The 22,483-nt window shown below is 42.6% G+C and overlaps 1 protein-coding gene across 2 annotated transcripts in view; it reads right to left on the bottom strand.

Moving 5' to 3' along the window:
* The window catches only part of SLCO4C1 (solute carrier organic anion transporter family member 4C1), a 761,635-nt gene that overhangs the window by 472,616 nt on the left and 266,536 nt on the right, over positions 1-22,483 (bottom strand). For both annotated transcript variants that reach the window (XM_044063878.1, XR_006363839.1), the window contains exon 4: positions 20,450-20,546. In XM_044063878.1, the coding sequence (XP_043919813.1) occupies positions 20,450-20,546 (97 nt within the window). The remainder of the gene's footprint in view (positions 1-20,449; positions 20,547-22,483) is intronic.

Here is a 22,483-nt window from a genome sequence, read left to right as displayed (position 1 = left end):
TTGAATTAAAGACACAAGCTTGAATTAATCTTCAATTGAGGAACTTACGGGCAAGGGAGGGCTGCCTTCAGTTTCCACTTAGTAGGGAATATCATGAGGTTTCTGTGCCTTCCTATAACAGAATGCCTGGCTAGGGCCATTAGTCAACCAGCTTGATTCTGAAAATTGGAACCATTGTATCTCCTTCTACATTTAAAGTTTGCCTACAAAGTCCAGCATGGTCCAAATAAAGAACGTAGTCCTGAAATGGTAGACATGCCTCACATCTTGCCCTCAGGTTGTTTATTACTTAGCAGCTCGAGACCCATGTGTGAAATTGCACCTTTAGGGAGTCAGATTGGAAGGCCACACCAGCCCAAGTCAGGCCAAGATATTTACTTCTGATGTAATACCAACTTAATTGATGTACTTTGGACATCTCAAATCCTTTTTACCACTTTTGACTATTCATCTGAAGGACAGGGCAGGATAATTGTGAGGTGGAGTTCAGGGAAAAAGTTAAGACAGGCAATGGGTGGCAGTGAAGAGTTACCAAATAGCTGGGTAACTACAGCAGAGCTAGTAAGGGAGACGGCTAGAAAGGTGCTTGGTATGACATCTGGACAGAGGAAGGATGACAAGGAGACATGGTGGTGGATGATATGAGGAAGTACAGGAGAGTATACAAAGAAAGAGGTTGGCAAAGAAGAAGTGGGATTGTCAGAGAGGTGAAGAAAGTAGACAGGAGTATAAGGAGATGAGGTGCATGGCAAAGAGAGAGGTGGCTAAGGATAAGGCATACGAAGATTTGTATGAAAAGTTGGACACTAAGGAGGGAGAAAAGGACCTATACCGATTGGCTAGACAGAGGGACAGAGCTAGGAAAGATGTGCAGCAGGTAAAGGTGATAAGGGATAATGAGGGAAACATACTTACAAGCCAGGAGAGTGTGTTGAGCAGATGGAAAGATTACTTTGAGTGGTTGATGAAGAGAATGAGAGAAAGAGAAGGTTGGATGATGTGGGGATAGTGAATCATGACGTGCAATGGATTAGCAAGGAGGAAGTAAGACTAGCTATGAAGAGGATGAAGAATGGAAAGGCTGTTGGTCCAGATGACATATCTGTGGAAGCATGGAGGTGTTTAGGTGAAATGGCAGTGGAGTTTTTAACCAGATTGTTTAATGAAATTTTGGAAAGTGAGAGGATGCCCGAGGAATAGAGAAAAAGTGTTTTGGTACCGATTTATAAGAATAAGGGTGATGTGCAGAGCTGTAGTAACTACAGAGGGATTAAATTGATCAGTCACAGCATGAAGTTATGGGAAAGAGTAGTGGAAGCTAGGTTAAGAAGGGACATGATGATTAGTGATCAGCAGTATGGTTTCATGCGAGGAAAGAGCACTACAGATGCGATGTTTGCTCTGAGATTGTTGATGGAGAAGTACAGAGAAGGTCAGAAGGAGTTGCACTGTGTTTTTGTAGACTTTGAGAAAGCATATGGCAGTGTGCGTAGAGAGGAGTTGTGGTAATGTATGAGGAAGTCGGGAGTGTCAGATAAGAGTGGTACAGGATATGTACGACGGTAGTGTGATAGCGGTGAGGTCTGTGGTGGGAGTGACGCATGCATTTAAGGTGGAGTTGGGATTACATCAAGGATCAGCTCTGAGCCCTTTCTTATTTGCAATGATGATGGACAGGTTGACAGACGAGATCAGACAGGAGTCCCCGTGGACTATGATGTTTGCAGAGGACATTGTGATCTGTAGTGTGAGTAGGGAACAGGTGGAAACAACCCTCTAGAGATGGAGATATGCTCTAGAGAGAAAAGGAATGAAGGTCAGCAGGACTAAGACAGAATATATGTGTGTGAATGAGAGGGAGGATAGAGGAATGGTGAGGATGCAAGGAGTAGAGGTGGCGAAGGTGGATGAGTTTAAATACTTGGGATCAATAGTTCAGAGTAATGGTGAGTGTGGAAGAGAGGTGAAAAAGACAGTACAGGCAGGATGGAGTGGGTGGAGAAGAGTGTCAGGAGTGATTTGTGACAGACGAGTACCAGTAAGAGTGAAAGTGAAGGTCTACAAGAGGTTAGTGAGACCAGCTATGTTATATGGGTTGGAGACAGTGGCATTGACAAAAAGGCAGGAGTTAGAGCTGGATGTAGCAGAGTTAAAGATGTTAAGATTTGCACCGAGTGTGACAAGGGTGGACAGAATTAGGAATAAGTATATTAGAGGGTCAGCCCAGGTTGGAAGGTTTGGAGACAAAGCCAGAGAGGCAAGATTACGTTGGTTTAGACATGTGCCGAGGAGGGATGCTGAGTATATTGGGAAAAAGATGCTAAGGATGAAGCTACTAGGTAACAGGAAAAGAGGCAGGCCTAAGATAAGGTTTATGGATGTGGTGAGAGAGGACATGCAGGTGGTTGGTGTGACAAAGCAAGATGCAGAGGACAGGAAAAAATGGAAACAGATATCCGCTGTGGTGACCCCTAATGGGAACAGCCGAAAGAAGATGATGATGATCTGAAGGACAGGGCTACATATAAATATTTTTTTATCCTCTGTTGTGTCACAAAAAAAAAATCTTTCTTCTGTCCACAGCAACCCTGTTCCTAGATAAGGTTATCATACATTGTGTACCCTGCACCTCTAACATTACTTTAACAATTGATTTGTTCACGCCATCTCCTGAAATGGTAAATACATGTATGTTTCCTGTTTCTGACTTGCACGTGTAAGTGTAACTACATACTTCATCCATTTTCAACTTTGTTCCTGCTAGAGTGCTATTACTCTACTTTTGTTACTCCTTACTTGCTTAAACTGATTTTCTTTAGGTTCTTTTTTGACTTCTGCTATGGAATCCATTCACATATGCAGTAATGTGGCTCAGTCTGCACTGAATCTCTCTTATTATTTGGCTCTGTGGGTCTTTTGCAGTAGCTAAAATGGGTCCACACAAACAATTCAACTCTTTGGTCAGAAAACTTAAATAAATGAATTGCATTTCCAACACTGAAGAAAAAAAAAAAAAAAAAAAGGAACTGTGCCTTGACATTTTGCCAGGTTATTACTAACAGTAGGAAGCTAGCCTTAGAGTAGTTCATGAACATTCCAGGGCTAGCTGTGGTTCAAGGTTTTATTTTTACTTCAAAGGAGGCCATTTTGAGGTCTGACCTTACCAGAGAGGACATTACACTAGGGGGTGAGCAGTGCTCTTCCTTATTAGTGAGGACTAGATCCAGTATATCTGTGCTCCTGGTCGGTGTATTGACAACCTGGTCCAGGGAGCTTGTATTTACAGTATCCAGGAATCTCTGTGTCTGCACGTTTGGTATTTTATAGGATTCCCAGTCAACGGTGGGGTAATTAAAGTTGCCCATGAATATGGTATTAGGTTGGAAGGAGAGTGTTTCCAGTAAGTTAAATACACATTATGGGCTTCCTGGATCATAGTGGGGGGACCTAGAGCTCTCAGTGATGTAGTATGGGATTTTGCTATAGTGATGTGAATGTGGAGAAGCTAAAGTGCATTATCCTGTTTGACCAGCCTTGAGGTATATTTATTTGCCATAGATTCATAGGAGATTATTAGGCTAATGGCTCAAGAGTGCTTACAAGCCTAGCCAGTTTTATCCAGATTTTACCAATTTTCTATCCATAGAGGAAAGATACCAAAGGTCATCAAGCGGGTTTTGACAATTTATTTATTTTTTTTACAGACTGTCTCTGTCCATAAGGGACATGGGCTCCACCACAAGACTGAATTTGCAATTTCCCATCCACTGGTCCAAATTGTGCTTGAAGATTGTCAGGGATGGATTCACACGAATAAGCATCCTATTCCAGTGGAGGGGCAATCTCTAGCACACACCTGTCACTCCAGCATGGCATTGATCATCCCTTAGCAATCAGTTGGAAACTGAATACAGTGATAGGGCTTTTAATTGGTCTGCATATGACATGTTGGTTTATACCCTGTATTTTTTTGGTGAGAAACCTCAGAAGACACTCCAACCATTGATGCCTGGTGAGGTACATGTCAGTGGATGCACAGTACTCAATTACTGGTGTGATGAGGGTCAATTACAGTGGTAATAAGACATCTTGGATCTGGATGCCATGCCCTTACTTAAACTCAGCCACATAGAAGGATTTCCTCACCACCATGGACACATGGTGGTCAAAGTTTAGATTACTATTTATTCAAGTACCCAGATCTCTTGGCATTGGGTCCACTCTTAGGAGAGTGCTATCAATGTTGTAATTTGCAGGAGTATCTGATTTCACAAACGGTATTACTGCACATTTCTTCACATTTATTTTGAGGCCATGGCTCTGACACCAATCATTAATCTGCATCAGTCCTTTCTGCAGGATATCAGCATCGTTTAGAGAGTCAGTGATTGCCCCCAACTTGCAGTCATCAGCAAAGATGTTCAGCCAAAGCCCATCTACATTTGCCTTGACATCGGAGAACTATAATCCAAACAAGAGGGGGCCCAGCAATGAGCCCTATGGTACTTCGCTGGTGACTGGCCTCTTGCTGGATGTTGGTTCCCTCACTCTCTAACATGTGTCTCTTCATGAGCCATTTGGTGACATAGACGTTTATGCCCAATTTTGTTTGTCTATAATACCAGAATGGGGTATTGTGTCAAATGCCTTGGACTGGTCAAGGTAGGTGGCATGCACAAACTTACCCTCAGCCATGGCCTTGGTGACCTTCTCAAAGAAGTCCACCAGACTGAGAAGGCAGGATCTGCTCTTGTCAAAACCAAACAGGATTGGGTCTAGAGTTTGGAGATTCCCCATGTCACTGTTAATCAGGTCCACAATTATCATTTCCATAGCCTTACATACGAGTCTAGTCAGACTTATGGGTCTGTAATTTCCTGGGTCAGTTAATACACCCCACACTTTGTGCAAAGGAATGACTGTTGCTGTCCTCCATTCTACTGGGACAAAGCCTGTCTGGAGACTGTGGTTAAACAGAACTCCAAGTGGGTATGCTATGTCATGTTTCAAGCTATTTGATAGGCACCCTTAGATTCTATCAGGGCCCACTGATGCAGAGGGGATTTCATGGTTCATAGACTTGTAGCTAGCAATGATATGTGGGGGGATTTTGCCTATGGTCAGCTGAACATGAGGTATCTCAAGTGAGTCATTCTGCTTGACCAATCTTGAAATGTGACTTTTTTTTTATGTACATGAAAACACCTCCTCCTTTCATTTTTCCATTTTCAGAGGGTGGTCTGAATGTGTGATAGGCATTGTAGCCTTGCACTGCTGTGGTGCCTTCTACAGCCTTAAACTATGTCTCTCTAACTGCACAGATATCAGCACATTCCAGGGCAAGGAGAGCTTCCAGGGAGTGCAAATTCTTGTTAAGACTCCTAGCACTGAGCAGTAGCACGTTCAGCATGGCATTACAAGAATTTGTTACGTTGGTAGATTTGTTGATTTGGCATGGCCTAAAAAGGTCACTATGGGTGTGGCTAATGTCTTGGCCAGTATTTGAAAGCCTATCAGTGAAGGGTGCAGATGGTATCTGGCAAAGCAGTATGGTCTGCTGATCATGTCGTCCCAGGTTGACAAATACTAGACCCCCTTGGAATGACACCAGTAGCTAAGCCAATTACCTCAAAAATCAATCATTTTCTGACTGGACTGAGGTATCATGCTTGGTGAAGACAGACTACTGCTTAATGCAAGGCTCATACCCACCTGTGACACATATTCAGAGAAGTCCATCATGTTCATCTAGTCCAGGGAGGTACATCTCAGGTCATTCACAACCACATGGACTATGACCAAGTCATACTGGTACTTGTGGTAGAGTGATCTCTGTGATCTAGCAAATCCTGGCCCCTGACAGGCAACTGACTGCAACCCTCTCTATCTGGCCTGGTGTGGGAGGTGAGGGGCATTAATGTGTTTCACAATGGAGTCTCCTATGACCAAGATGTTTGAATATGTGGTGTTTTGCCTTAGGGGCTTGCTTGTGGAGATACTGTGATGTGCATTTTTGTGTGTGGTGGGAGGTGCTGACTTTATTTTGTTTGCATGTGGTTTTCTGATGGCAGCATAAGGGGTCTCTGAGGTTTTGGTAAGTTACTTGCGAGTACCTCCGCATATGTGAGTTTATGTATCGAGACCTTATTTAGTGAGGGAAATTATGTGCTGACAACTTGTTTGTCATTTTGTCAGCATGAGAGTGTGTCGTGTGTCAATTTTCATAGTGTAACTAAATCCTGAAACACAGTATGTGATAGATGAAGTGGTTGTCAGTATACACAAGACAATTGCTACATTGCATTAAGATACCATGTTCACCAGACTGGCCACAGAGGTAGCAGTGCCTATCCATGGTTTCCTTTTTTTTTTCCTTCTTACTATGGGTGTAACCGGGGAGGGGAGTGGGTAGATTTGACTGGACCAAGGTGATAGCAGATGGACGAAGAATGGGTGCTATCTTGAGCTCCTCCCTCTACCCACAATGCCCCATCCTCTAACCAAACCTCCTCAAATCAAGTTTTCTGCCTAACATCTAAAGGACAGATGTAGCAGAAGAAAACAAATAACCAGAGGTTCAAACTGGAACCCAAGGTTCCCAATTCCATCTTCTAGGAGTCATCAAGTAGAGGGATTGCTGGAAGGGAAGGTGAGAAATAATGAAAAAGGACAACACAGATGCCAAGTTATGGTAAATTACATCATTTAAAAATCTAATGTGATCTTCTTTATTCTTCCTGACAGATGGGTCACAGTCCCCAGTTACTTCACTCTTGGGTGGCCTCAAGGAAGGATATGCCAGAGCATTGGCAAAGCAAAGGCAGCTCTGCTTTTGGAAATAATGTCTAACTTGTAATGTGTGACAAAGGTAGGAGTTTTCGACCAAGTGGTTGATGCACAAATATCGTCAATGGATACTGTGGAAGAGAAAGCAGATGAAGAGCCATAGATCTTGTTAACTAAATCCTAGGAGGATGAGCAACTGTAGTCCATTCTTGGAATAAATCACAGGAATGCAGTCTGTAATCCATTTAACTACTGTAACTTTAAAAATTGCTTGGCCTAAATGGCTAGGTTAAAAGGACAAAAACAGTAGATCAGATTTTCTGTACTGTTTTGTTCTGTGAAGGTAGAAACGAAGCTGCCTACGGACATCAAGAGGGTGTAGCAAATGCTCCCCTTTAATTGAAAAATTTGGCAAGAAAACTGGTAATTAAATTGACTTGGATACAATTAGTTTCTGTGGCTACCTCAGGCACAAAGGAAGGACTGATACGAAGCGATATCCTGTCCTTATGGAAAATAATATACAGTGGTTTAACAGGCTAGGCTTGAATTACAGAAATTCTTCCTGCTGAGATGATGGCCACCAAGAAGACAGTCTTCCAGGAAAGAAATTTTATATCACAGTCAGTCGTTGGTTCAAAAGGCCTTTGAGTTAGGCCCTGGAGAACAGCAAGATCCCACGGAGGGTGAGGATCTTTTAACAGAGGCCTAAGCTGGAAGGCCTTTCAGAACCTAGAAGTAGCCGGAGTTCCGAACAGATTCCCAGAATGGAAGTTTTATATGGCTGCCAGCTGAAGTTTGATGGCAGAAAAACTAGCTCCTTCTTTAAAAAGAGACTTAAGAAATAGGAGGATGGCTGAGAATGGAGATGAAAAAGGATTGATGTTCTCTTTACAGGCCCAAAAAGCAAATCTTTTTCATTTACTTTTGTAAACCTTCTTAGTAGAGGGTTTCTGAGAGGCTAACACAATGTCTCACACCAAAGCAAGCCTGGATCTCTTTACAATCACTGGAACTGGAGAAACCAAGCAGTCAGTTTGAGGGAGTGTAGATTCCTGTGGTAACCCTGACAGGTGACAGAGGAGATCCTGTCTGGGTTCCATTACCCATGGTGGATACTTGGGTGAGGACCAGAGGAAAGGGAACAAAGGTTTGCCAAGGCCAAAAAGGGGCAATGAGGATTATCAAGGTCTTCAACTACTTTGCTTTCTGTAGAAACTTCGGGATAAGAGGTAGAGAGGGGTAAGGATAAAGAAGACTGAGGGCCAATTGTGAACTAGAGTGTCCCTCAGGGACTCCGAAGGGGATAGCAGAGTGAAATACAGGCTGCATTTGTTGTTCTGAGGGAAGCAAACAGATCGCCTCACAATTGGCCCAAACAGCTGAAGATCAGATTTGCTACTGATTGATTGAGGGACCACTTGTGTGGGGGCTGAATCTGTCCACCAGAACATTGATGGTGCGAGGGCTGAATCTCTCCGCCAGAACACTGATTTCCCCAGTATGCAAGTTGCAACCAGAAAGTGGTTTGAAGATATCACCCATTTCCAGACTCTCAGGGCCTCTCTGCATAACAGAGATGAATAGGTTCCTCCTTGTTTGCTGACATACCAGACTACCAACATGTTGTCTGTATGAACTGCAATAGGTCCTGGAGGAAGAACGTCCTCAAAAGCCTGCAAAGTACAGTTTTGTACCTACCATAAATGTAGATGTCCGAACAGGAATGCATCTGCAGTCCTTACAAATGGGTTGTACTGTCGTCAGGCAGCCCTTCGGTCGGCCGGATTCCAAAGTCTGGGTCTGGCCTCGGCTGGTGTCGCACTTCACCCGACGTCATAGCTGCAGTTCTTCGGGTATAAAGGCATCAGCCGACGCCATTTTCCTCAGTGTTTCTTGCCCCAGATGCCAGTTGCCCTCTTGGATAGCTAAATTTTGGATAAATGCCAATGTTTCCAAATAGTAGAAGGCAAACACAAAAAAATAAGCATGTATGTACATATATACAAACAAATACACCATAAGAGATCCCCAGTTAGCTATTAGATGGGCAAATACCCTAGGAATACCACAGAGGGGAAGGAGGGTGGGTAATCCTGACTGCAGATGCATTCCTGTTTGGACATCTACATTTATGGTAGGTACAAAACTGTACTATGTCCTTCAAGGATGCATCTGCAGTCCTTACAAATGGGTAGAATACCATAGCCAAACTAGGGAGGAGGAAGAAGAAATTATGGTGTAGTTAGGATCCCTTGCAAAACAGCAGTGGCAAAACCTGCTCGGGATCTAGAGTATAAAGGTAAGTTATAATGCTTGGCAAATGTATGCACGGAGGTCCAAGTAGCAGCCTCTATAATGTCCTTGGTAGCCACTCCTCGTAAGAAAGCTGTGGTAGTGGCTGTAGCCCTTGTAGAATGAGGCCTTATGTTCTGTGGAGTTTGCTTTCCATGGTAGGAGTAACAGAATCTGATGCAATTTCCTATCCACTTGGAGATTGTCTGTTTTGAAATTGCTTTTCCTTCCCTTCCTGTTGCATATGCTACCAGAAGCTGGTCAGTTTTTCTATTGCCCTTGGTTCTGTCCAGGTAGTAGCAACTGTCTATGTACATCCAAAGTATGCAGCAGTCTTTCCCCTGTTCTGTGGATTGGGAAGAAGGTAGGTAGGTGGATAGCCTGGTTTAAAGACACTCTGGATACCACCTTAGGCATAAATGTAGGATTTGTTCTCATGGACACTCTATCTTGATGGAAGATTAGGAAGGGTTGTACTGCCATTAAAGCCTGTAGCTCAGAAACCCTTCTTGCTGAGGTAATTGCCATCAGAAAAGCAGTTTTCCAGGATAGGTGTTGAAGATCTGCTGTTGCTGCTGGTTCGAAAGGGGAGTGTCAATTTTTCTAGCACAAAGTTCAAAGTCCCATGCTGGTAATGGTGGTTTCCTAGGAGGTTTTACATTTTAATTCCTCTCAGAAACTGCCTGAGTAGAGGATCTTGAGAAGACAGGGGAATCAAGCTGTATTCTGCAGAAATAGCTGATGCATGTATCTTGATGGAGGAATAGGACAGGCCTGTATGGAAAAGCTCTGCCAAATACTCCAGGATGTTGGCAATGTCTACCTTTGACACATCTTTTCCCCTTTCAGTACTCCAAATGAGAAACCTTTTCCATTTTCCTGCATAGTTCCTTCTTGTTGAAGGTCTGTGGGCCTCAAGGATAATGTTTTTAACCCTTTGGGATAAATCTGGGTTAGTTGCTCTTATGTAATGTTCCAGGCAGTCAGCTGCAGAGTTTTCAGGTTTGGATGCAGGGTGTTGTAGCCGCTCTGAGTTAACAGCAAAGGAATCAGGGGTAGTGTCCACATTTTCCCCCGAGACATGCTCCTCAGTAATGGGTACCAATGTTGTCTTGGCCAGTCTGGAGCTATCAGAATGATCCTTGGACGTTCCTCTTTGATTTTCAATAGCACCTTGTGCATCAAAGGAAGAGATGGGAATGCATATGCTGTCAGGCCTTTCCAACTGAAGGATAGAGAGTCCACCTTCCAAGCAAGTGGGTGGTACGTCCTTGTGCAGAATTTCTTGAGCTGGTGATTGAGTGGGGATGCGAATAGGTCTATTTGTGGCAGTCCCCATTTCCTTGTGATGACCTTGAAGATGTCCGGGTGTAGCATCCATTCATGAGCATCCGAGGTAGTTCTGCTTAATATGTCTGCTAGGATGTTTTCTTTTCCCGGTACAAAAATTGCTTGTAACTGAATGTTGTAGCTCAGAGCCACATTCCATAGGTCCAGTGCCATCCGGCATAGAGGGTATGAATGAGTGCCTCCCTGTTTGTTGATGTACCACATGACTGTGGTGTTGTCTGTCCTTATCATCAACTGCCCTTCTTGGAGGAATGGTCTGAAATTCTGGATTGCTAGTTTTACTGCCAGCATTTCCTTTTGATTTATGTGCAGGTGCAGCTGATCTGGAGTCCATAAGCCTTGTATGCACTTGTCCAGCATGTGGGCCCCCAACCGAGGTCTGAGGCGTCCGTTGTGATGGTTTGGCTTGGTTGAATGCTGTGGAAGGGCAAACCTGGGTTTGACTGGCATGCCTGAGCCCACCATAGGAACTCTTGTTTCAGGCATGGGATTAGTGGTATTTCGGTTTCTAGGCTGTGCCTGTGTTGAGACCATAAATTCTTCAGGTACCACTGTAGCTTTCTCATATGCAGTCTGGCATGAGGGACCAGAATTATGCAGGATGCCATGAAGCCCAAGGCCTGCAGTACTTTCCTTGCTGTTAGTTTGTTCTGCTTTGTTAATGCCAAGAAGTAGAGAGGAAGTTGTTCTTGTTTTTCTGCAGTTAGGAATGCCATCTGTTTTACTGTGTCCAATTCTGCACCTAAGAAGGTTATTCTTTGGGATGGTATCAGTCTTGATTTTTTTATATTGACTGTATATCCCAGGGCGTGCAGTAAGCAAATGACTCTTTGTAAGTCTTCTGTTAGCTTGTTTTTGTTGTCTGCTTGTATCAGGCAGTCGTCCAGGTATGGATATATTTGGATTCCCTGAAGCCTGCAGTGAGCGATTACTGATGCCAGGCATTTCGTGAACACTCTGGGCGCAGTAGATAAGCCAAAGGGCAATGCTGAGAATTGATAATGCTCTGATCCTGCAAGAAATCTGAGGTATCTTCTGCAATTTGGTCGTATGGGGACATGCAGGTATGCCTCCTTGAGATCTAGAGTCACCAGCCAATACTCCTTGCCCAGCATGGGAAGAAGTTGCTGTAGGGTCAGCATTTTGAATTTTGGAACAATGATGAATGTGTTTAAAGCGGACAGGTCGAGAATAGGCCTCCAATTTTTCTCTTTTCTTGGTACCAGGAATAGTCTGGAGTAAAATCCCTTTCCTTGTTCCATAGATGGTACCTTTTCCACAGCTCTCATCTTTGCTAATTGAGCTATTTGTTTTAGAGCTTCTGTCTTTTGATTTGGTGGTAGGTTTGGCATTCCTCTTTTTCCTGGTAAAGTATGGAAATGAAACCTGTAGCCTTGGTCTATAGTTTGCAAAATCCACTTGTCTCTTGTGATGTAGTGCCAGTTTTTTGAAAATAAGGCTAACTTTCCGCCTAAGGGTGCTGCTATTTGTTCCCTGGTAGGCGGTGCCAGAGCCAAGTCACTGTGATTGTCCTGTTGCAGTGGTAGTAGTTGTGTCTGTGCCTCGCTGGTTGTTACCTTGACACTGGTGTCCCCCGTAGGCACCTCCTCTGGATTGATTTCGGCCTCTTGAATGCCTATTCCTGCCTCTCTGTGTTTTAGAGGAGTCTGGAAAGGACCAATTTTTGGAAGGCCAGTTCCTGCTAAACCTTGGAGGCTGAACCTGTAAGAAATCTTTCACTGTTTGTACAGATTTTGCCTTCTCTTCCATTTTCTTCAGTACCTGCTGAGCAGGAGAACCAAATAAACTGACCTTATCCATAGGAGCATCAAATAGTTTTGCTTTAACATGATCCGGCAAGACCTGTTCTTTCAACCATGCATGCCTTCTTATAACTGTGCCAGTCATGGCTGATCTAAAGTAAGCCTCCAGTGCATCATAGCTACATTTTAAAGAATGGTTACTAACCTGCTGAATGTTATGCACCATTTCTAGAACATATTTCTTATCTAAAGAATCATCAGAGGACAGTTTCTTAGTTAACTGATCAAGCATAAACTCCTGGTATTGGATCATATGAAACTGACAGTTCAATGCCCTAGCTGAGAGAGTAGCAGAGGTGTATACTTTTTTACCCCATCTCTCTAAGGACCTGGATTCCCTTTCAGAGGGGAGAGGGTTTTTAACTGAGGTCGAAGCTACTGCCTTAGGCCCCTGGGAGATAGTCTTGGGATCTGCAAAAGGAGCCTTGTATAAATGGTGGTGTGTGTCCGGGACCCTGTAGAACCTATCGGGCTTAGCAGGGGCTGGAGGCAAAGTATCAGGAGCAGTGCAAGCATCATTAAATGCATCATCTACAACAGGAAGAACTGGAGGTATAGCTAAAGGCCTATGTTGTGGTAAATGCAAAAAAGTCCTAAGCCTTTTCCTTGAATCTGAGAAATCTTGCCCCTGCCATTGGAATTGCTCTCTCATGGCATGTAAGGTTTCCCCAAAGGAAAATTCCTCTGGTGGAGAGGCAGAAGGAATCGATTCCTCAGCATCGGAGTCTTCATAAGGAGAAAAAGGAGCCTCTGGATGGTCTGTATTGTCTGTATCATCAGAAGAATCATCTGAGGACACTGGCTCAGGGGCTCTGCTCTAGGTCTCTTTTCTGGAGGAGGTTGAGAGGCCCTGTCTGGATGAGGTTGGGATCCCCTTATTAAAGAGATGAGATCCTCTGCCAGAGTGAGCATTTGGGAACTGGAACTGGGCCTGTGAGTGGGGGGCTTAACAGGCACAGACTTAGAAGTTTTGGCTGCTTTAGCCCTGGCAAAGGCCTTTATGGACATGGCTGCAGGCGGCCTAGCAGCACCACGTGCAGGGGTTGAAACATCCAAAGGGATGGTGTCCGATAATTCTTGTGAAACCACAGTAGCAGGTTGAATTTCAGAGGCCGATTCAACCAGGTTAGAAGGGGCCTCGGTAGTAGTCATGGATTCGGCTGAAGATAGAACAGTTTGCTCGGTTTCGGCCGAAACCGAGACACTCGCGGTTTGCTTAACCGCGGTTTCGCCGAAACCGCAGACCGCGAGTGTCGGTCCTTTCTTCGTTTCTTAACAACTTGTGAAGTCGGAGGATCCGACGGCATTATGTACGCAAAATCTGAGCCGAAAAACTGTTCAGCAAACTCCGACCGACGTCTAAGCGTCCGTCGGTTGAAAGAAGCACAGGCTAAACAAGCTGCTATGTCGTGGTCTGGGCCTAAACAAGGTAAGCAGTAAGAGTGGAAATCTTTATGAGGTATTTGTTTCCCACAAGTTAAACAGTTATTCACTTTTTCTGACATCGGCTGAGGCAAGAAAGAGTCCCCAATGGGGTACTTAGCTTTTTAGAAGTCTTCGAAGTAGTATTCGGTAGTAGTAATCTCTGGATCTGACCGACCGGCACTTGCGAACAGCTTCTGCTTCGGGCGCCACGTGGCAAGAAAAAGGAAAATGGCGTCGGCTGATGCCTTTATACCCGAAGAACTGCAGCTATGACGTCGGGTGGAGTGCGACACCAGCCGAGGCCAGACCCAGACTTTGGAATCCGGCCGACCGAAGGGCTGCCTGATGACAGGACAACCCATTTGTAAGGACTGCAGATGCATCCTTGAAGGACATCATGAGAAAAACTGCTCTCATCTCCAGAACACCAATATGCAATATGGTCTCCATGCATGTCCATGTGCCTTGGACCACCTTCCCATTGAAATGCCTCCCCCACCCCAACTGGGAAGCATCCATAGTCACCATGGTTGTGGGGGTGGGAAGAAGGAATGGTCTGCCAAGAATATGATCATCCAAAAACGCCACCACTGAAGATGATTCCTGCAAACCAGAGTCAACTTGATTGGTACAGATAGGTGTTGAGACAGAAATGACCACTGAACAGCCAGAGTCCAGTGAAGAACTCACATAAAGAACCTTGCCAGTGGAACAAGAGTGATGGCAGCCGCCATAGACCTAAGAGCTTGGAGTATTAGAATTGCTGTTGGAGACCAGTGATACAGAATAACCTGTATCTGTTCTCTTAGCATTTGAATGTGGTGAAAGGGGTAATGATGCTATCTGATTTGACATGTCCAAAAGAGCTCCAATGAACTTCAGTTGCTGCACCGGTGACAGATTGGACTTTGCCAGGTTTACTGTGATGCCCAATGACTGAGATATGTGAAACAAATAATCCCTGGCTTGAATGAGTTGATGCCTGGTTGGGGCAGTCAGATGCAAGTCATCCAAGTATGGAAACACCCTGAATCCTTGCAGTCTTAGGTGAGCTGCGACTACTGCCATACACTTGGTAAACAGTGGATTGCAGGAGGAGTCGGAGGGAGATCCTCAGTGAGGCTCGGGCTGACACCTTGGTGGAAGGGGTAAGCAATGTCCCAGCAGCCATCTCCTACCCAGGTTCAAGAAATGCGAGCAGTGTTGCAGGAATTTAGGGGACATGTTCACTGGGAAACCAGGGTGCACCCACCTAGTGCAGCACCAGGTGGATAAAGGATCCCAAAGGCCTATTAGGCAGGCGCCTTATAGGGTATCTGAGAGAGTCAGACAGACTCTGAGGGAGGAGGTACAGGAGATGTTGGAACTAGGGGTGATTCAAGAGTCCAACAGCGCCTGGGCCTCCCCAGTGGTGCTGGTGCCAAAGAAGGATGGCAGCACCGGGTTCTGTGTGGACTACAGGAAATTAAATAATCACACAAAGTCGGATGCTTACCCCATGCCTAGGACAGATGAGGCTTTACAGCAGCTGGGTGGGGCTAAGTATCTTACAACCATTGATCATACCAAGGGTTACTGGCAGGTGCCCTTGACTCCCAGTGCTAGAGAGAAGTGAGACTTTGTTACTCCTTTTGGCTTGTATGAGTTCACAAAGATGCCCTTTGGGATGAAGAATGCCCCAGCGACTTTCCAGAGGCTGGTAGAAAATACGCTAGCAGGAGCCAGATGATTTGCCCTTGCTTACCTAGGTGATATTGCCATCTACAGCCATTCCTGGCCAGAGCACCTTCAGCATGTCAGGGAGGTGCTGGGCAGACTACAGAAGGCAGGGTTGACCATTAAGCCAAGCAAATATCAGGTGGGTATGGCAGAGGTCTCATACCTAGGACATAGAGTGGGGAGTGGTAAGATAAGGCCAGAACCTGCCAAAGTGGAAGCCATTCAGGCATGGCCTGCACCTGTTACCAAAAAGCAGGTGAGGGCATTCTTAGGGACAGCAGGGTACTACAGAAAGTTTGTCCATATTATAGTACCATAGCTGCTCCCCTCACAGACCTGATAAGGAAGAATGCGCCAGATAAGGTAGTGTGGACCCCAGCATGTGAGCAGGCATTCCAGAAGCTTAAAGAAGCTTTGGGAGGACCCCCTGTGTTAGCCAGTCCAGATTACAGCAAATAATTTGTTGTGCAAGTGGATGCTTCGAACCATGGGGTGGGGGATGTACTTAGCCAGATTTCTTCAGAGGGGGAAGAGCATGTTTACCTCAGTCGTAGGCTCCAACCCATGGAGGAATGTTATGCAGCTGTAGAAAAGGAATGTCCAGCCATAGTGTGGGCACTGCAGAAACTTTAGCCTTATCTGTATGGAAGAAAATTCACTGTTATGACAGATCACAACCCTCTAACATGGTTAAACAGAGCCAAGTTGCTAAGATGGAGCTTGGGGTTGCAAGCATATGATATGTCAGTGCAGCACCACAGTGGGATTAGTAATGCCAATGCAGATGGGCTCTCCAGACAGGGAATGGGGTGAAGTACACTCAGATAGACCTAACCCTCTCAAACAGCATTTATCAAGGGTCACTTAAAAAACTAGCTTGAGTTCTCCAGGGGGGGGGGGTGAGAGATGTGAAGTCTGGTAGAGAAGGTGTAAAGGCTGCCAGCCTAGTCAAATAGAATTTGATACATAATTCTGGCATTTTTAAATATAAATGTAAAATATAGGTTGTGTCAAATGTAAAGAAATGATGTTTCAACAATGTGGCAACATTGCCATCTGCTGTAAGGAAAACTAAGTCAAGCATTTCTTATTGGTCCTTTGAAATTAAAATTACTTTATGTCTATTCCTTTGAAGTTAGAATTTGGAGTTGATGAGTCTGGAGTAAGCATCCTGCCTATTGTGTTAAGGCTAAACTTAATGACCAGAATTTACATGTGGAATGTCCTTTATTGCTCTAAGTGTAAAATAATGTAAATTCAGTTTCTGTGTGGCCTGGGAACCAGGAAAGTGTAAACAAATAATGTAATGCTTTATCAGAACTGCAGTTTCAATTTAAACAGTGAGAACCAGAGATTATAAAGCATTTTTGTCTTGATATCCAACATATCAGCACTCTGCCTATGTCTTAAGTTATCTTAGAAGTGTGTTTTCTTGTAGAAATAGCTAGGACTACAAGGATTAGACTATGTGTTTTTCTGTTATGTCAGAACTGTACTACTGATTTATTTTAAGTTTCTGTGTGATCTCTGAACTCTTGAATAGCACTGTGGTGTAGTATTGTCTTGTATTTTTAGTATTTATTATTAAATATTTTTTAAACCTCTTAACTGTGGCTGGTTTGTGTAGAGATAAGTAAGCTCTATAGTACATTGCATGCTTATAAGTGATCCTGAACTAAGCCACTCTAATAAGCCTTAAGACTGATTACTCAGAAACAGGAAGTCACACCAAGCTGGAACCAACAAGTTGTTAGAGGTTTCAGAAACAGTAATGTGTTTCAGAAACAGTCGCGTGTTTCCGAAACAATAGCGTATACCAAAATCTTCCAAATGCAAGTACAAATGATGTAAATACAGGTGATGTATAAGCAAAAATCCAATAGAGCTGTTGGAAAATGCCAAGACCAAAGAGTTTCCACGTAAATCTTTTATTCCACAAACACGGTAAAAACAATCCAATAAGACTGATTAGTCAAACTTACCAATTGGATAATAATATTACACAGTAATAATTGGACACCCTTTTAAGTGCCTTTGGGTAGCTGATAATTATTATCTGGTGGTGGCAGTAATTACTACTGTATAGTCTGGGTAAAGGGGCACAGCTGGAGAATCTATTAGCCTTTCCCAGGAGTGTCTAAGAAGTTGTATAAATACTTATCTCAAAGAGTGTGTGTGTGTGTGTGTGTGTGTGTGTGTGTGTGTGTGTGTGTGTGTGTGTGTGTGTGTGTGTGTGTGTGTCAGCTACTTGGGCAGGGACACGAAGCACTGGTTGGACAGAGAGGCAACTGGAGGTTAGCTTGCCAGCTAGGCTGAGATCTGGACCCTATAGCTGTGCCAGTGGGGAGTCTTATTGGGGACCTGGAGAGCAAGGGAGCAACCACCCCAGACTGACTGTGATCTCTGTGTGCACATAAGGGAAGTTGTACTTTACTGTGTGTATTTGGTTATCCTTTCCTCTCATATGAGACGCCCTCTCTGGTGTTAGTGAAGAGGACTGAGACTCCTTGATTGCTGGGCCAGGGTGCGGGCGTTACAGTGTTCATCAATACAAGGCCGCATTTCTGAAGCAGTTTGACATGTCATAGTAAAAAAATGTTCGGACATCATATCTTAATATTCTTTTACGAGTTTTACTCAGGTTTTGTTTTTATGTACCACAGCAATACAGCGGCTGCATTCCAAATTTCTGAGTCTGTTCACATGTCTTGGTATTGTAGTTGTTGGCTTTCTGTGTAAACATTTTAAATTCCTGAAAATACCACATTTGGCGCCAATAAATAGGGACCTTAATGTCAATATTCTTTAACACAATATATTTTACAATCTCATAATTTATTTGCCACATGAGAGAAAGGAAGTGTGCCTTTGTTGTGAACTGAATTTAATGACATTGGTAGTAGGTTTGATGTAACATTTTAACAGTGGAACAGTACTGAAAAGTAAGATATGCCTTATGTCTTTATGTTAAATTGTAACAAAACAATTGTTCTCTTCAGAGCAGCAATTATGAAAGTTGACTCCATGCCTTAAAGAGGTGTGGGTTTCTACATAAAAGAAAGAGATATTTTTTCAATGTTGTACAATAAAATACCACAATTTTTTTTTCTTTAAAATTCAAAATGCTGCTCAGCTCTCTCTCTCTCTAAAGCTTTGAACAAAATCTAATTTTAGTTTACAAGGTACTGCCAGAGTAAAATAAATCTTGAAAAATTCAAAAGAATATGACAACCCACGTTTTGTATAGCCCTTTTTATACATGAACCAAACAATGGCAAAGAACAGTAGTTACACCACAGCCTTCTTGAAAATGGTCAGTAGTAAAAGGATTACGACTAACAAATTTCAAATCAAACTCCAGTGAACAATCACAAATGAATATGACCACCTCGCCATTAAAGATTTAACTTTCAGGTATAGCTGACAAGTACTAAACTGTACTCATTGATCTAAGAAAAACAAAATTGAGACAAGGAATCACTCCCCAGAATCAGGTATTACAGCTTATGATAAATCACCCATCCATCCACTATCATTTTCAGTTAGGTGTCTTTCAAGATCATCTGATTTTTTAGAAAGTTTTAGAAAGTGGAAGTCAATAAAACAGTCTTAAAAGATTATGAAAGCATCCATATACTACATGCTACATCCAAAGGGTAAACAAGGTATTACTTCAGGGACCCATGTATGCATATAACAGTATATATACTCTTACTTTTACAGTCCTTGATAAGTAGGACTAATCAAGGGGAAAACCCCAAGCAGATTAAATTCTCAACCTGGGAGGCAGAAAGCAAATGTGTGCAGGGAGGTACTCAAACTATAATACCTGTAAGCGGCAGTGCCTTAGTAGGCACTGCCCTTCAACTGCACATCAGTTATAGCAGGTAGAAGTTTATTCTGAAGATCAAATGACTGCAGTACAAATATCTAAATGCAGGCCCAATACTAAAGCATGTACTAAAGACAGCTACTGCTTCAAAGAATATAATCTAACAGTGTAAGTAAGAACATCAGACCAACCATTCACAAAAAAATCATTACCATTATCAACTCATCTGAATATGTTTGTTTACCGATTTCCCTTGCCACCTTGAAGTGAACAAAGCAAACAACCAGAACATCCTCACAGACATGTTAATGCATAGCAAAACATAAATATGTTACCTTGACACCAACTTAGCAGTGATTTTTTTTCCCTGAAAATATCAGCGATCAATTTCCTAAATTTTATCGTTTTACACTGGCAATTACATTGGAACAACCAAAGTGTGCTTGTGGATATTTCTTCTATACCTCTGAACTGCTTTTTTCTTATAGTTTCACAAATTCTCTCTCAGATGCTCCCAAACATAGAAAGGTTTTTCTGACATTAGTTTAGTGACATTCTACTAGCATGGAAATTTAAGCATAAAAAGTCAAACATCAAAAAACATGCAGCTACGCTTCGGCAACAAAAGCAGACCAGTGAAGGTTGCCCTGTCTAAAACAGTCAGCCTATTAAAGCATTCTGGCCAGACAAAGAAGGTTATAGCTGAAGGCCAATGCACCTACACCAAAAGGGTTTGCAATGTTAACAGACATGTACATTCGCCCTCAGCAGCAACTAATAATAACCACATCCTTTTGTTAGCCAGCTAGAACAAACTAAACACACAATGCCTTTTAAGGAGTGACCCTAGGAAAAATGCGGTTAAGTGACTTGCTCAATGTCACAAAGCAGACAAATAAGTGTTGAGGGAATCAAACCATGCACCACAGGAACTCCAGCTCACGGCCTTAACCCTCTGCACCAACTGCCAGACTGATAAACATCCCATTTACTTTGCTTAAGACTTCCAAGTATGAAAAGTGCATTTTGTCTATAGTCCTCTGGTAAACCACACAATGATAAAAGTGTCTGTTAATCAGAAATGTCAGAACCAATAAAACATCTACCTGCACCTAGAGCCTAAAAATGCAATAAAGCAGAAGAATGCAGAAGAGATAACTCAATAAAAAATAATCAAATGAGACCGGTTACAATAAAAGCAGTAGAAAGCTTATCTTGCCTGTTCACATGGTTGATGTCGATGTAGAGATTCAGCAACTGTCCCCCTAAAAGATAGCCAACAGCAGGGCCCAGCACTGACATGCAATATCCAATACCTGAGAAAATGACATAACAGTTAAGTGTCTTATAGTTATCATTTACATGACAAAGAAAACAGTCAACTCCTGCAAACTATATACATATTCCACTAGTTTCTCTAATTCTGCTAACTTCCAATTATGTACGTTCAGGTATATTAATAACAGAATAAACAAAAACTGGTATATGCATCTGTAAGCCAAGTGCCCGCAGCGATAATGGATATCAACCACAAAGCATGTATTTTTTTTTTTAGTCTGGAAAGTTTAATAATTCAAAAAACTGAAAAAAGTTAAAAAAACAGACAATGTCAAGCAGAAATGATTTCTCAGAAGTCAAGTACAACAGCTCAGTCAGTACAGCTATGTTGTACCATGAAAATATGCAGGTGTACAACATCTGTGGAGTGATTATGACTAAATAGAAAAAGTGCACAGTAAGTATAAATGTAGAAAGGCACAGCTAACACACAACAAACTTAAGATACAGAAAACACAATGAATTTGACAAATTTCATAAGGTTTAACACAATCTGATTTTGTCCAACACTCCCTAGCTAAAAATGCAGTCCATAGCAACAACAGAAAAAAAAGCTTTGACGGGCCTGAACTGCAATGCTAGTAAGCTGCAGTAGTACAGGAGGGACTATGACTGATTGAAAAAAAAAACTGAGGCAGCGTAAACCATTTCAGTTCTTTGAAGGCATAATGTAGGCATGCTTTCACTGTATCCATGCTGTCAGAATCTCTCTTGCCAAAACTGCACCCCAGGGCTTATCTTTTTTCCAATGCATAAGCTATAGGTAAGCCTGAAAGGATCCAGTTGGAAATTGTATAGCCCTCAAATCTCTCGGATTTTCACAGATATCCCTGATTTTGGCTCAAAATTCTGATCTGTCTATTGGGCAGCAAAAACAGTAAGTTATAATCAGAGTTTAGCCTTTCTTTACTTCAAAAATGTGATTTGATTCATAATACCATGTTCTGTGAATTTCTCAAGTTAATTGTAATATTTTAAGTAGTGTCCCTAATTATCCCCGATTATTTCCATTTTTGTTGATTCTGGAAGCAAGTTTGAGACCTATGGTTGGAACTTGAATAAAAAGTGTAATGATGCAATGTCCTCCTAAACTGGAAACACCTAAATCCATGCAAAATGCTTACAACATGGTCATCTCTCAGTGTTTTTAAAGTTTGGGGTGAAAGTAGAGTGGAGGATATAACAACAGCCCCTTCATCCAATTCGCTCTTTACATGTTTGAAATCCCATGGGAAAGTTAAAATAAAAAGGTCAGAACTGCAGTGGAGTTTGCTGTGACATTCCTGCTTGTGCTGGTTATCTTCACAACCTGCTAATAATTTATGTAACAGTTTTAAAAAACAAACATTTTCTGTTTACAGTGAATATCAAACAAACAAATGTAGTACATGTGCTCCTATTTTGCGGAATATATGTACATCTTAGCCATCCAGCTTTCTGCTAACCATTGTAAGTTAACAATACTTCAGGAATGTAATGCAACCTTTCACATTTGCTTCAGCATTTCAATGTATTTGAACCAATAGCTCTGATCCCAATAAAAAAATTACTGAGAAGCATGTATTGTTCAAACATAGATTGGAACACAAGGTCTCTGGATAAATCACTGAGTATATTTTTAAAATCTTTAACTGATATTAGATTTCTTAATGATACAATAAGTAAGTATCGTAGTCTAATGATATACAATTTAGGGAAAAAAACCTCAAGACTGGAATGCACAGTGCCCGGATAACTTTATGCCTCTATTTTTTGACTTAATTAGAAGTGGCTGAGGGACACAACATCTAATCTGTAGTATTAAATTCATTAATGAGACATCTGTATATGTTGAATTAGTCACACCTGAATAAATGGCAACAGATTTAATGCAAGACATGGTGCATGAGTTTGCCTGTGATCTCAATGATATTTT

Source organism: Protopterus annectens, chromosome 2.part2 (assembly GCF_019279795.1).
Source record: "Protopterus annectens isolate FY-2018-M chromosome 2.part2, PAN1.0, whole genome shotgun sequence".
NCBI lineage: Eukaryota > Metazoa > Chordata > Ceratodontiformes > Protopteridae > Protopterus > Protopterus annectens.
This window is presented reverse-complemented; position numbering and strand designations above follow the sequence as displayed.